This window comes from Pogona vitticeps, chromosome 2, assembly GCF_051106095.1.
Source record: "Pogona vitticeps strain Pit_001003342236 chromosome 2, PviZW2.1, whole genome shotgun sequence".
In the NCBI taxonomy this organism is placed as follows: domain Eukaryota; kingdom Metazoa; phylum Chordata; class Lepidosauria; order Squamata; family Agamidae; genus Pogona; species Pogona vitticeps.
Window position 1 is genome coordinate 164,362,662 of NC_135784.1, and position 16,404 is coordinate 164,379,065.

At 43.2% G+C, this 16,404-nt stretch overlaps 1 protein-coding gene across 1 annotated transcript in view; it reads right to left on the reverse strand.

The window, feature by feature from the left end:
- Positions 1-541: 541 nt before the first annotated feature.
- The window catches only part of MARCHF9 (membrane associated ring-CH-type finger 9), a 64,221-nt gene continuing 48,358 nt past the window's right edge, over positions 542-16,404 (reverse strand). Inside the window, exon 4 of the mRNA XM_072991084.2 lies at positions 542-1,534. Within this exon, the coding sequence (XP_072847185.2) occupies positions 1,206-1,534 (329 nt within the window). The 3' untranslated portion in view covers positions 542-1,205. The remainder of the gene's footprint in view (positions 1,535-16,404) is intronic.

Below are 16,404 nucleotides of genomic sequence, written 5' to 3' on the forward strand. Positions count from 1 at the left end.
GGAGTTGTAGTTGAAAGGAGCCATTTATCTGAAGTTCTGCAGCAGAAATGAAAAAAACATGACAGATGCCTATGACAGCTGAGGCTGTAATTTTGCACACACTACCTTAAAGTATAACCACTGAATTTAAAAGGGCGTACTTCTAAGTTAACAAGCATAGGCTCAAATGATCTATGCGGCTGAAACAATGACTAGAGTTAAAACCTGATATAAGAAAGGCTTTTCAATCGAGTCTTCTTCATGTGTACTCATAAGTAAGCCCCTCTGAGTTGAACTGAGCTGACTCCAAAGTAAGTGGGCACAAAACTATAGCCTTAGACTGCTTCTTCAGAGAAGAGGCTTTAAAATTTAACGTAAGAGTTACACGAGCGCTCCTGGAACCCCTGAGTTCTACAGACTCTCTTGATATCATATTACATCTCATGGAAACAGCATTTTTCAAAGGGAATTGGGCAAGGCACCTGGAAGACACTTATCTCTATTTAAACAATGGTTCGTCCTTCCCTGTGCGGTGTGAAAGAAAAAAATTATGGAAGGGAAAGAAGAAGAGCAACAGATTTTCATTCATTGAATTAAAAGATGAAATGTACAGGTATCATATTGCAAAATGCCATTTTGCTTTAAGAAACATGTTTATTGCACCATTTGTTTTGGATGGGTGAAAGTTCAGAACCTCTCTGGTGGGCATCTCCTGGGCAGAGAGATCAGTGGGATGGGGTGGGAAGGCATGGGGAGTGGTCTTCCTTTTGAAAGATGAGGTAAAAATGTTTTCAGATTTCTGGGTCTGCTGGGGCCAAGACTCACCCAGAAGGAACTCGGCAGGGGCTGTTTTAGAAAAAGAAATAAATAACCTCCCACCACACTTCCAAAGAGTTTAGTCATAACCAGAGAAGCTGTGAGGAGGGAGGAGGGTCACTCCTTTTACCACAGGCCAGGATGGAGAGGGGGGGGGGGAATTCACATTGATGGGAGGGCAGGAAGGTGCAACCAAGTTGAGGTACTCCCCACGCACAACAACAAAGAGGCGGGCAGAACTTGTGGTCAGGCCACAGATCCAGGTGCCTCCTGCGTCGGGCAGTATACAGTGTGTGGCCTATCCCGTAGGGGCTCGAAATGGAGCCTGTGCTGAAGTGTAGGCGCCGGCTTCTTCCTTCCATGGGAACCACGGAGCCTCTCCCTCGTGGCAAAGGCTCCCGAGGCTGTTATTATACAGTCGTCACCCTCATGACCACCTCGCGGCTGGAACTGGAGCCCCCACGATGTTCATTAGGCCGCAGGTGGCTGAGAATGTGCAGAATCGTATACCCACAGTGATGGTTCAAAATAGTCCTAACCCGCTGGCCTCGCTGGGAGGCCCTCTCACTCCCCGAGGAGGGGTTCGTCCGTGAATTCCGCCCTCCGGGCTTTGTACTCCCACCAACCGGCTCCCCCAGGTCCTTGGCTTTGTCATAATTCAGCACCTTCCACTGCTGGTTCACCGCCTGCCAACGTTTGAATATTCGATACACCGAGGAGCCCTCGTGGATAATCAGACCTGTGGCAGGAAGAAGAATGGGAGAAGAAGTGAGATGGTTGTTGCCCAAGCACAGCAACAGGACTACTGGCAGGAAGCCGATGACCATAGTATCATATTGTCTTTTTTCTTTTTCTTTCTTTTTTTTGCAAAGGATTCAGTGACCAACATACAAAAGTGTTAAAACTTCATTAGCGGAGTTTGTTGTGCTACTTCGTGTTCATGTGTCACCTTATTTTGTTACACCCCTCTTTCTCTTCCCTCTGCTGCTAGAACTTTCAATCAGTCACTTTGCTTCTCCCTTCGTAGGATATTGTAGGAACTAAACACAGTATCTCTGTCAATTTTGTCAGAATTCTGTTCCAGACCCTGCCGGTCTTGTCTTAGCTTGACTACACGTAGCAACACTCTTCTCTCTTACCTGGATGCCCTGCCTCACCTCTATCCAAAATTCTGCTACTAAAATAATTTTTCTCATTGTCTTGAATCCTGGAATCTCTACACTGCTTCCCAGTCCTTTTCTGGATCCAGTAGCATCTCTCTGAGGTAACCCTTTTCACCTTCTCGCCTCTCTCTGCTCTTGTATACTGACACGTGCACACCTCTGACCTGTGTTCATCCAATGCTTCCACCACCCTCAGCATTCAAAGATCTCCTCCTTTGAGTGACTCAATTTCTTCCCTTTTGCTGCCTCTCAGAATAGCTGCATGACACCAGTCCTCCTATGACTCTCACATTTTTCATTTCATGCCATCATTTCATGCCTGCATTTCTTTCTACTTCCATCTTGAAGTTTGCCTGAATTTATTATCACTGTGTCAAAAAGCAGCCATGTCCCCAAAGAACCACTTATATTCTGCAAATCTCTGTGTCCAAACAAATTCCACATAAACTGGTATGTAGTATTTAGATATCTGAGATCAAGCCTCTTTCTCAGCTGCAACATTAATTCACTAGGTAGCCTCATGACCATCACTCAGCATATCCCATTTTGCAGGGTTAAAAGGATATGAATACATTGCCGCCCACACCCTAAATCTGTAAATGAGAGGAATGAAGGATTTACAAATGCATAACTTAAGTGGTTGATATAAACAATGCTGCAATGATCAGTTCACTGTTTCTACTCCTCATGATTCTAAAAGGATTTCTATAAACTTTTCTAATGCCAGAACAACCCAAATATGAGGCTTATGCATACGTAAATCCAAATTAAGCGTATTTGCACACTCTGCACCAAGTTGCAAAATTTATTTCTGAGCATAGAATTTGTGGCTTTCTTTGCATAAATAATCTGGGCTCAATTTGTGGAGAATTTGGATCAAATTGTCTGCCATTATCCACAACACTCCACTCTCGCCCTCATCATATCAGCTTTCATTTTTATAGAATGGCTACTCAGGCCATGAATCAGCTTTGTCTGACATCCAGAAACTAATGGACACAAAGCCTAAGATGATGTAAATGCATCAGGTATCTTCAGCCCTTATTATTCTCTCTTCTTGCTGCCCCCCACCCCATTATCTTTCCTATGAATAAAAGTTTTCATTTTGAGTTCTTTGGAGGAATGAATTCTCTTTTGCTTGCAGTACTTCGTACTCCACTGTATACTGTAACGGTGTCACAAAAAATAATAGTCATGATTATTTTGTCTGGAAAGGATGCTTTTCTTCACAAAGCATCACATAGGTTGCATTGTACTGTAGACCTAGTCAGGAGTTCAAGCAAAGGGTGAATGTTGACCTGTTAATAGAGGGAGTGGGTTAGATTCACTTCCCTCCATTTTAGCTTTTGCATGTGGAGAGCTATATCTGAGGAGAAGAGCAGCACCAACCTGTGGGAGCTCTCCACGCAGCCAGAAAACCTAAAGAAAATCAGCACTGTCAAACAAGAGACTGATCTTCGCTTCCGATTTAATTCCTCACACATGGAGGGGATGGCATTATTAGAGAGGCAAAGGTTAGTCTTTCTATTCAATGGTTGAATAGGGCTTCAGTTGTACTATCTGTCTGAACAGCACAGTATTATCAACCCTGTAACTGACTCTCTAGGTTCAATCCCAGTCTAAATTGAAGATGTTCAGGATTGAATTTGGGACCTCTTGCATGTATTTATTAAGAGATGGCACCTTGCCATAGGGTAATGCATAGTACAGTACAGAAAACGGTAACAAAAGCATCTAAATGAATTAAATTATATAGGTAAAGGTAAAGGTTCCCCTTGACAATTTTTGTCCAGTCGTGTTCGACTCTAGGGGGCGGTGCTCATCCCCGTTTCCAAGCCATAGAGCCAGCGTTTTGTCCGAAGACAATCTTCTGTGGTCACATGGCCAGTGCAACTTAGACACAGAACGCTGTTACCTTCCCACCGAGGTGGTCCCTATGTATCTACTTGCAGTTGCATGCTTTCGAACCGCTAGGTTGGCGGGAGCTGGGACAAGCAACGGGAGTTCACTCCGTCGCGTGGATTCGATCTTACGACTGCTTGGTCTTCTGACCCTGCAGCACACGCTTCTGCGGTTTAGCCCGCAGCGCCACCACGTCCCTAAAATTGTATAAGCCTTCTTTAAATATCACAATAGTAGTAGTAGTAGTAGTAATAGCAGCAGCAGCAGCAGCAGCAGCAGCAGCAGCAGTAGTAGTAGTAGTAGTAGTAGTATGGCATCAAGTCACTTCTGACTTATGGTGACCATCCTCAGGGTTTGTAACAGTCTCACTATGCAGTGGTTAAACTGCAGTACTGCAGCCAAGACTCTGCTCACAATGCTCACAACTTGAGTTTGATCCCGATGGGCTCAGATTGCCGTCTCAAGGTGGACTCAGCCTTCCATCCTTCTGAGGCTGATAAACTGAGTACCCAACTCACTGTGGGGGATACGTGTAGCTTGCATAATTAAATTGTAAACTGTCCAGAAAGTGCTTTTAAGTGCTATGGGGCAGTAAATAAGCAGCAAACTATGCTTTGCTTTTTCTAGGTAGAAAGTACTCGGATATGATTTGCCATTCCCTTCGTCTTGGGGCACCCTGGGATTGTGCTCCTTGCCCAAGGCCTCACAGACTGCCTCTTCTGGGATTCATGCTGGGAAACCGAATTCCCAGCCTCTGCAGTCAGATGCCTAATTCATTGAGCTTTGTCATACAGACTCAGAAATATAAATAAACAAGACACCAGGGAATTTTTGATTTTGTGACTTAGCATATGGAATACAGATTTGGAGGAAATGTGAAAGAATTAATTTTTAAAATAAATATAACTAATTTGATATATAATCCATACTTGCCAGAATCCTGTTGCACAACTTTATACTGCACAACTGTGATAACGTCATCAGGCTTGGCTGTTCTGGTGGAATTGTAAAAGTTTCCCATTCCTGCCCCTAGGTTCTGATGATCGCTACAGATCCCCTTCAAGAATTGGGACCCACAGAATGGGGGAAGGAAGTCCTCAATGCCCCAAAAATCCATGCTGCCAGCCCCAGACTGGGACTGGCGTTGGTCGTTTTTGGGACACTGGAGAGCTTACCCTGCATCCTGAGGCCCTCGAAGTCTTCCCCAGGATGAAGGGGTTTCCTAAGGATCCCCTGAATCTGGAGGGAGAGCATAGAAAACTTTTTAATTACCTCAAAATAGCCACGGCATCCCAGATGTTTTTGGAAAATAGTTCGTACCAACCTTAGCCAGCATAGCCATAAGTGAGACATCATAAGAGCTGCAGTCAAACAGCATCACAAGTTGCCCACCCATGGCATATATTTATTTATTTTGGCTTTTATATGAATGAATGGACAATACAAAAACAGTTAGAAACATCTAGATATGTACTGAGAACTTTTAAAAAGATCTGGGATACAATCATTAAAACAGAAATATTGTGCTGGTATATTATGTTATGTTATGTTGGTATTTTATGTTGCATTATGTATATTGGCAATGAACGAAGCCATCTGTAATTTGTGTATGAGTGCGTGTTTTTGTATTACTTTGTGTATATATTTTGTGAGGGAGAAAAAAAAAAGACAAGGATTGTACAAAAGTGTTTTTTAAGCGCCTTCCCCCACATCCTCTACATGCTAAAACGCCAAGTACACCAAGGAGTTATAAATATCATCTCGCCACAGGGTGCCACCCAGTGACAATCAATTGAGCTCCCACCATCCTTTTTAATGCAAGTCATTACCATGCGACACGTGCCCCTGTGGAATCAATGGGGAATGGAAAAGTCATTCATTCATTTCCCAATGACAATGCATTGCTGCCTCCCTGCAAGGGTCTCGCTGTTATGCCATCTTGCCAGAGCTCATCCGTCAGTGCCGCAAAGGCAGCTAAGCCTCTTTAGTGAATGTCACGGGCTTCCATTATTTTCTTAAAAAGAGGCGCTCTCTCCAATGGGGGGTATGTAATGCTAGAGGTAAAATTTCCAGCCATCTGCCAAAAAACCCATAAGCAGAGACAGCCGTCGGGTATATCGAGCCCTAATTCTGTCACCCACCACTTCAACTATGTATGAGGCTGTTGTCAAAAGCATGTGACTTGAGAGCTCCCAGCAATCTTCTCCCCAGGACACAGCACCAGATGATCTACCCATTGAGCCAACCGGCAGACCCTACTGGTTAGCTCAGCTTTTCATCATCTATTGTTCAGAGAACGGTTCTCAGTCTTTTGTATTGTCTGTGTTACGTGTTGTCAATCTGCTTCCAACTTTTGACAACCCCAAGAGGGTTTTCAAGGTGCGTGAGATGTTCAAGGAGTGGTTTACCATTGCTACCCTCCATTCCAAGTGAGGTCCCATAGCCAAGTGGTGAGTTGAACCCAGTCTCTCGAGTCCTAGTCTAATATTCGCACTACACAACACAACACTAGACATCCTATCAATCAATCACCATTTCTAATAACCAGGGTCCCACCATGATATATAAGATCACCTTTTCCAAAAAGGGTATTTTATACGTTCACAGGCATTCTGTCATATTTACCACTGAAGGAAAGAACGTGGATTAGGAAAAACATTAATGTTCAGAATTGCTACTAGCATGCCAGGTTACAGATTGATCCTCCATGGCAGGCATGACGGGTAGACGTTAACATGAGACACTTGTAAGAGGGCATGGCCATTGAGAGAGAAGGAATGCTTAGTAAATGCTGTGAAAACTCCACCACATTTACACTGCTTCTGTATCCCACCAATGGTATGTGTATAAATAATTATGATAGTATGCTGGTAAGGTATCTGTTAGACTTTTTATTTATGCCACTTTTAAATTCTACTGTTCACTGCATTTTATTGTGTTTTACATACACAATGGCTAGAGAGACTTTGTCTATGAGTGTTAAAGAAAACATGTGTAGGATATACCTAAACTCCAACTGTCTCTTGGCCAAACAGATGAAATGGCATGACTTATACAGCAGGATCACTTTATCCATGGGATCAGTATCCAATGATTCACTTATCCACTGTCTGCAAACATTAAAAATATTAGAAGAAAATGCAGAAAAACTATTTTCACATGTACTACCAGAACTGGCTACTAGAGGGAGCCAGAGACTGTGCTATGAATACTTGTTAGCGAAGAATACATAGCATGGTCTCTGGTGCACTCTAGTCACCAGCTCTCATAATGCATGTGCAAATATATTTTTTCTTCCCCCCCCCTTTTACCATGCTATCTATCTATCTATCTATCTATCTATCTATCTATCTATCTATCTATCTATCTATCTATCTATCTATCTATCTATCTATCTATCTATCTATCTATCTATCTATCTATCTATCTATCTATCTATCGTTTGCTATTATTCACAGTTTAGAGTATCCATGGGAGGGCTTGGAACCAATCCACAATGGATGGGGTGTGTGCTTGCTACTGTATTTCATTTACACAGTATTGGACAAAACCCAGCTAAACCTAAGTACTATATGTTTATGACCCAATGATTTATATGGGAAAGATATAAACACACACTTAACTCTTCTGCTAAAACTGTTGAAACATCAGTGCTTAATTCTGTTGGATCACATCTAATAATAGCAACCACTATGTCATTAACAGTACTAGGAGGTGACCACATGGATAAAAATGCAGGAAATGCTCTGAGACTACAGTGGGCTGATTTGCTTTCTTCTTCTTCTTTTGATCACATGATGTAAAAGGAAATGCCAAACAGCCTGGTGTCTCCACTCCTTTCCCCAATCTGTGTTTTTTTGTCTTCACTTTTGGGGCTGCTTCTTAAAAAAAAATGACATTTGCATCTGTTCAGGCAACCAGTATGATTGCTTGATCCCATGTAGAAAAGCCATTGTGCCAGGACATATTGATAGAAATGGAGAGCAAAGCCCTTCTTCAAGGCTAAGACTCTTTATGTTCTTCTCTTTTTTTACAACTTAAGAACGAAGACCAAAGCTTCTCTGTCGACAAGATTTTTCTTTTAAAAAAAGGTAGTGAGATAAGGAAGGAAATCCTTGTTTACAGCTTAATAGCTAAGGCCTTTGTAATGGCACCAACTGCTGGATTATAAAAAAAGCTGCAAATAAGGCTTTCGTCCTCTGCCTGAGTGGCCAGTTAATACAAAAACACATGGGAAATTACAGGCTACTTACCTGTAACTGTACTTCTTTGAGTGGTCATCTGTTAATTCACACTATTGGGTTGTTCTACACCTGCACAGGCAATCCATGGAATCTTACAGAACCTAGTTAGCCCCATCCTAACACCCAGCACATGCTCCTCCAACTCAACAGTTAATTCCCAGTTCCCATAAATAAAGTACAATGTGTGGCAGACAATCGGAAGGTTAAGTGGGTTGTGTGAATTTACAGATGCCCATTCAGACTACAGGTACAGGTAAGGAACTTGTCCTTCTTCATGACCTCTGTAATTCACACTGATGGATGATTAGTAAGCTCACTTACTGGCTGGTAGGATGTCATGCCAACACTGATGAAATTATGACTCAATCAAATGATGTTTCATTTCTGGATGCCATGTCCAGTCTATAAAGCTTCACAAATGTCTTGGGTTGAGACTATGTGAATTGGCCCTGGTGGATTGTCCTTTCAGACAGTTTGGTACAAATTTTTTTGACAGCTGATATGATAGAGTGATGACATGTACCAGCCACTTGGATATCCTTTGGAAGGATACTTGATTACCTTGTTGTCTCCCTTGATAGCCAACAAACAACTTGCTAGTTTCTTGGAAAACCTTTGTCATGTTTATGTAGAAGGTTAGAGCTCTACAAACATCTAACAAGTATAGTGGTCTTTCCAAGCATGTAGCAGGGAATGGAAAGAAGGTCAGCAACACCAGAGGTTGACTGAAATGAAATTCTGTCACAACTTTAGGAAGAAAAGACTCATCAGTTGTAAAGACTACTTTATCCCTGAAGAATTGGAAGAAAGGTAGGTTTAATGTAATGCAGCCAGCTCACTTGCCTACCTGGCCAACATAATTGTAACTAAAAATACAGTTTTGTATGTGAGTACAGTAGATGCAGATCAGATGTGGCCATTGGCAGGAACAGTGGCTTTGTCAACTGATGAAGGACCAGAGGTAAAGACTATTGAGGTAAAGATTCTGTAGGCCCTTTGGAAACAGAACACAATGGGAAGTTCTTCATCCAGAACTCAACAAAATAAAATTAACAGCATGGAAAATTCACCTACCATAAAGAGAATCCTTCTTGAAACTAAAAAGTAGGAGAAATGAGAAGACGAGAAACCCATTTGTTTAACTATGTTTCTCTTTTTGAATAGGTTACTCATCACTTCATCAGTCTTCTCATTAAAGAGGCCTTCTCCATCACGTGGTAAATCCTCAATTGGTGCTCTTGAGTCCTCTGTTATTCCAGAGGACTTCAACCATGAATAATGTCTTAAGGTGACCTCTGCTGATGGATTGTTGGCTGCACAGTCAGTGGAGTTGCACGCTGAATAGATTTGGTATGTGGCAAGTGAGTGCCCCTTGTTGAAAGGTTATAGCCAGAGTTCTTTTATCTTCAGGAGGACTTTCAAGTAAGAGTTGTATCTTTTCCCCCAGGAATAGGTGTTCTGCAGCCATTACTGCCTGGTAATTTGCCATGCTAATCCCTAGGGCAGAAGTGCACTAAATTCTGCACCCAATTGCATATATCTTTCTAGACTCTTTTGTCTACTCTTTTTTTCTTGTTTGGGATGTCTCAAGAATGATGGAATTTGGATGTGGATGCTTGGTAAGGAACCCAGATTCCTCACATCCTGAATTCTGTATAAATTCTCAACCCTTCTGGAAGCAGAGGAGAGTTTGGAATGTTTTTCCCCAGATACCTACACTAAATCGAGCAAAGATGTGGACAGGAATGGCTATGTTTTTCTGGAGTTTATTATAGACTCTCATTTAGGAGAAGGTGGCCTTTGGACCTCTATAAATAAGGACTTCACCATCCTAAGCATCAAGTCAGAAAAGGACCTGATTTTCTCTTATGGAGAGGGAGGGCTGGTATCACCAACATCAGAGTCCTCAGATGACACTAAGTGGGGTGGTGTTTCTTCAGAAGAGATACTGTCATCCTCTAAATCAGATGGTGTTGCTTGTAGTCAATATGCTGTGTTTGTTTTGCAGTTTCGCCCTCGGTTTCAACTGGGTGCTGGCTTCCAGATCTGAGGATGTACCACAGGTGGGTGACTCAACATTAGTTTCATTTTCCTTGGCTTTTTAGCTTTTATCTGCAAAATGTTGCGTGTTGGCTCCGTAGAGCAAAATTGATCGTGTGATGTAGACTTTGGAACAGATTATTGGGGATCTTGTGATGATGATGCCTATTCCTGAGATCACAGGGCTTTCAGAGATGATGCACCAGAACTGGAAAGAAGTGAATAGTCTGCAAGCGTTTCCTTAGGGGCTTTGCCATCAGAACTGCTTGTATGCCAACGCTGAGAGACTCTTGGGATTGAACATTGGTCTATGCATTTATGTTTCCCTGAATTGGTATCGTTGACTGATTGTCAATGTTGAAGTGTTTTCTGAGTGTCTTTGGCCTCGCTTTTTCTACACACAATTGGTCCAAGTCAGAGTCTGATGTAGTGCTGATGTTGGGCTGCCTCGACTGAGATTTATGATGTCGAAAAGATTTCAATGTCAAAAACTTCAACCTTGTCTGTACTGTAGAGCAGTGGTCCCCAAACTTTTCCCACCTGTGGACCAGTTGGGGGAGCATGGCACACTCTTGGGAGTGTGGCATGCCCCCGTGCATGCGCACTCATGTGCATGCATGCAGGGCCACTCGTGGGGGCCCGCTCTCCTGCATGGCATGTTCACACGGCCAGAGCGCACTCATGTGCATGTGCACAGCGGCATTTGCTGGGGTGTTTGCGCACATGCATGTGCTGCACTCACAGGGGCGGAGTGCACTCATGGGGGGCACTTGCGCACATGGCACAGTGTGTCACGGGGCAGAGCGTGCTCACACGCATGCACATAGCGGTGCTTGCAGGGGGCAGGAGATCTGTGTCCGTGGCCTGGTCCTGCCTAGGCCACGGACCGCTGCTGGGTCACGGACCAGGGGTTGGGGGCCCCTGCTGTAGAGCATTGCTCTGAGTCAGAGCTGGTTGAGGGCTTCAGTGCTGAGTGGGCCTGTTTCCAGGCCATGTGCTGTTGAGGGTCTGGGGATTTTGATATAGACAGTTGCCATTTTCCACACCGAGCGCTGGTACTGCAGTCTCAGGAGCCTTGGCATAGTGCTTCCGTCTGTGGCCAAGTCTTCCATTCCTTGCACCTTCTGCATACCAATGGAGAGCAATGGAAAAGGCCATTCCACACTTGAATAATATTGATGTGGGGCACCATAAAAGAAGGAGGTGGGTAGAGGTCCCCTCCACTGGCACCTTCCCAAGGAAACCAGGTGGGCATATTGATTTGAGGGGCTGGCACTGGTGGATGTTGTGTCTTTGAATATAATGACAATGACTGGGAGGAGGTTGCAATGTTTTGCTTGGTATGTTGTTGTCCCCAAAATGCTTTTCTTTAATCTTTGGGGTCTGTTGGGATACAGGCCCACTGTCTGCATTAAATGGTTCCATGCTGGCCAATGTGTCTGGAGCAGAGAAGATGCAGAGAAAAAAGTGTGCAGCATCCCCTTCCTCTGATACCAACCTTCTTGGTTCTTTGCCTGTGGGAAGATTGAAGACTGTGGAGTCAGAGAGTGCACCACTACTGACAAAAGCTATTTTCCTGGTTTGGATGTAGTTTTTGTTTTCTTCGCTTGCGGTTAATCTGAAGAATGCTTTTTTCTGTTTCTTTGAAACCCAAGGTGTTGGTTTCAAAGTGGACGGCGTTGCGGTCATACTGTTGTGTACCTGCAGAATTGCCTGTTGAGTACTCTCAGTGTGGGTGGCATCCACGAGCACCATTTTCGAAGGAGCCTTGTAGATTGAGATGGAAAGTTTCAGAGATCCCTTTGAGATCACGTTGACCGCTTGGAGTGACCTCTCCCAAAAGAATAATTTGAGTCTGGACTACCTGTTCTTTATGGACACATAAAAATACATACATTTGAGTGGAGTAGGCTCCAGATGACGAATGAGGTGCTGCTTCAGCAGCAGTCAAAATGGACCTGGGAATTAATCTTTGGGTGGAGGAGCATACGCTGGGTATCAGGGCAGGACTAGCACATTCATAGGCTCTAGAACATTCCAAGGTCTGCCCAGGTGCAGAAAAAAACTTTAGTGTGAATCACAGAAACCATGGAGAACCTCCATTCCCCAGTGCAATGTCACAGTGAGCAAGTGCGCGTTAATTCACATTTCCCTTGCTGTGTAGTCACACCCTTAGTCTGGCAGTGAAAGACCTGCAAAATGCTTGCATTTCTATTTTCCTGTTCTTAGGCCCAAAATGAATGTGATGTCAGGAAGCTCATTTGTTGACACTGGGGTGTGCCTGTAGGATGGTGGGAGTGTTGCCCCAAATACAGGGGTAGCAAAAAGGGTGACATTGTCAATCTGCAGTTTGCTTGCCAACATGCAAAGTTTCTGAAGGAAGCCAATTGAGGGTGCAATCACTTAGGGAAATAGCTTGCATTGTGAATGGCCTGTGGTACAGTCTGGTATGAGTTATTTCCTGGTGATTGTATGATAAATGGGCAATAGTGGTCCAGCTCACCCCATCCATGCCCAAAGCTGGACCATTTTGGTCCAGCAGTTGAGCTACTCTTTTTGGGACTGGGCTGGAGCAATTCCTGCATGGATGGAAGGATTGCTTTAAGGGAGATCACCAACACTTTTTGGTGTGATAAGATACTTTCCTTTCTCATCATCTGATTGCACTCGGTTTTTCACTAGCTGTTTTAGTTTACTTGAAGTATACAAAGGACCCCCTGATGTCCTTGTGGGTCTTTGTTATTCTTGTGAATGAACCACCTGTCACCAAAAAGGCAAGCATTATGTCCTCTTTCTATCATTGGCTGTGCTGCTCTGATGTCATAGCCTGCAGGGCCAACCTAAACTTTACTCAGAAGACCTGTGGCTGCACTTTTCTGTTATTTTTTAAACCTGAATACAATCGGGAGGGGGGGGACTTAGGAAAGGGTATGTTTGATCCTTTTCCCCCCTCCATTTTCCCAACTTATGTTGCCCTTCTAAACCTATTGCTAGTCCTACCTACTGCTAGTCTTTCAGAAGGGGCAAAATTGGGGACTTCAGCCCATGCCACATTTTCACAATAGTCTTCAGCTATTTGTGCAATTTGGGGGGCCATGTCTCAGGGAAAAGGTTTCAACAACCCTACATCCATCACCTTTTGGTTGACCACATTCTGATCTCTACTCCATACCTCATTGCTGCTTCCCATGCATTTCTTATATAATATACTGTTCGATCCTCAGTTGTAGAGAATCTTACAGCTTAGGCCCACCTATTTTGATGCTCTAATGCAAAAGGAAATAATCTGAGACTGGATTCCAAAGTCCTGGAATGCAGATTCGGATGATTTCCTTTTGCATTTGGATCCAAAACCACTCTTCCTACATAGCAAGCATCACACAGCAGGTAGGGGTGGAGGAGACTTACTTAAACATGCAAAAGGGTGGACTGTACATAGCTTCAGGATGTAAACCTGGTTTCCTGGGAGAAAAGTCCATTGAATTAAACAAGATCTATTACTTCTGAACAGCCATATATAGCATTATGCTGTGAGCACTGCTTTTACACTGTAAATTGCCAGATTATTCCCTCTTGGTGTGGATTTTCTGATTTGTCTACAGACGGAGATTAACAATACATGATAAAAATGTTCCCAGAAGTTTCTAAACCAGGGTGAATAAAATCTGCCATCCATAAATTCTCAAGCGGCAATTCCCAGTAGCCCTAGCCTCCACAGTCACAATGGTGAGGAATGCTGGGAGTTGTAGTCTGACAACACCTGACAGGCCACACTTTGCACAACTCTGTCCTAGACCTTTAGCGTAAGAAACACATGAAACCTTATTTCTTGTTCCATATATGTTCTACTATGCTGTCTGTGATACTTAGAGAGCTCTAACATGGAGGAAAATACACAGTGCAATCTTAAATATATTTACTCTGAAGTAATCTCACAATGTTCTATTGGGCTTACTCATTATTAAGTGTGAAGAGGATTAGACCAACAGCAGATGGAACAAAACAATGTTCAGGATAGACATAGCAGCTCTGTCTAAAGCCAATTACTGCTCCATTGGACTAATGCAACAAATATCGTCAGAGAAAATACCTAACAGCACTGCTGTGGGGTAGCCCTCCACTGTTTAGATGTTCTGTTTAAAAGGCCACATGACAGCTCGTGCAACATATACCTAGCTTTTTGTATACTTGCAAAGAAAAACTGTACTACCATCGAAATGATTTGAAACTATTATTGTTTGTCTATTATTGTTAAACTCTAATCAGTGAATCAGTTAACTCATTGCTGTTCACATTTAAAACTGGAATGGCTTGACATATTAAATTAACATCGGCCAGAGTCCTCCTGGCAATCTATGCACAAATAAGGGAAATCAAAGAAATTATGATAGCAATTTGTAGCTCTTTAGTGAGATGCTGGTTTGAATGAAAAGTGCATGCCTTATGCATGTGCAGATCACCAATCGGACGTTGGCTACTTTTAGTTACATGCTAATTAAAACATTCAATATGCAAGTTTGGAAAACGCAACAGTGGCCAGAAGACTGGAAAAGTCCCAAAGCAGGGCCATGCCAAAGAATGCTCCAACTACCGTACAATTGCACTCATTTCACACGCTAACAAGGTTGTGCTCAAAATCCTACAAGGCAGGCTTCAGCAGTATGTGGACCGAGAACTCCCAGAAGTACAAGCTGGCAGGGCAGAGGAACTAGAGACCAAATTGCTAACATGTGCTAGATTATAGAGAAAGCCAGGGAGTTCCAGAAAAACATCTACTTCTGCTTCATTGACAATGCAAAAGCCTTTGACTGTGTGGACCACAGCGAACTATGGCAAGTCCTTAAAGAAATGGGAGTGCCTGATCACCTTGTCTATCTCCTGAGAAAGCTATACGTGGGACAGGAAGCAACAGTTAGAACTGGGTATGGAACAACTGATCGGTTCAAAATTGGGAAAGGAGTACGACAAGGCTGTATATTGTCCCCCGGATTATTTAACTTATATTCAGAATACATCATGTGGAAGGCTGGACTGGAGGAATCCCAAACCAGAATTAAGATTGCCGGAAGAAATATCAACAACCTCAGATATGCAGACGATACCACTCTGATGGCAGAAAGTGAGGAGGTATTAAAGAACCTCTTAATGAAGATGAAAGAGGAGAGCGCAAAAAAAAATGTCTGAAGCTCAACATCAAAAAAACTAAGATCATGGCCACTGGTCCCATCACCTCCTGGGAAATAGAAGGGGAAGATATGGAGGCAGTGACAGATTTTACTTTCTTGGGCTCCATGATCACTGCTGATGGTGACAGCAGCCATGAAATTAAAAGATGCCTGCTTCTTGGGAGGAAAGCAATGACAAAGCGGAGACATCACCTTGCTGCAAAAGGTCCGCATAGTCAAAGCTATGGTTTTTCCTGTAGTGATGTGTGGAAGTGAGATTTGGACAATAAAAAAGGCTGACTGCTGAGGAATTGATGCTTTTGAATTGTAGTGCTGGAGGAGGCTCTTGAGAGTCCCCTGGACTGCAAGAACAAACCTATCCATTCTAAAGGAAATCAACTCAGAGTGCTTACTGGAAGGACAGATCCTGAAGCTGAGGCCCCAATACTTTGGCCATCTCATGAGAAGAGAAGACTCCCTAGAAAAGACCCTGATGTTGGGAAAGTGTGAAGGCAAGAGGAGAAGGGGACGACAGAGAATGAGATGGTTGGACAGTGTCACTGAAATACTAACATGAATTTGACCCAACTCCAGGAGGCAGTATAAGACAGGAGGGCCTGGCATGCTCTGGTCCATGGGGTCACAAAGAGTCAGACACGACTAAACGACTAAACAACAAATTAAAATATTAGCCTGGTGTGTCCTCTGCAAAAGGCAATTGATAGTCTAAGATATCCCTCCCAGAAATAAAAACTACCTATATTTTCCTTTCAAAATTAATCTAAATTAGGTAGCCCAGCCCTTGTTATATGCAATTACTTTGAACACATTACTGAAAGTCTTAGCTAGAGATGCCCAAAGAGTCCTTGGTGCTTCCCAGGGTTCCTGGGAGTTGCAGCTCAAGACCATCAATAGGAACCCTGTTCTGTAAAGAGCCAATGGATTGCTTCTAGCTCCACTCCTTACTCTTTTCTTTTCCTGTTTTCTCTTTAATTTTGCCAACATGCTGAAACAGACAAATATATCTACATCTTTGGAACCTCCTTCAGCTTCAATTGAACAAATACATCTGGTTAGAAACTATCTCAGAGTATC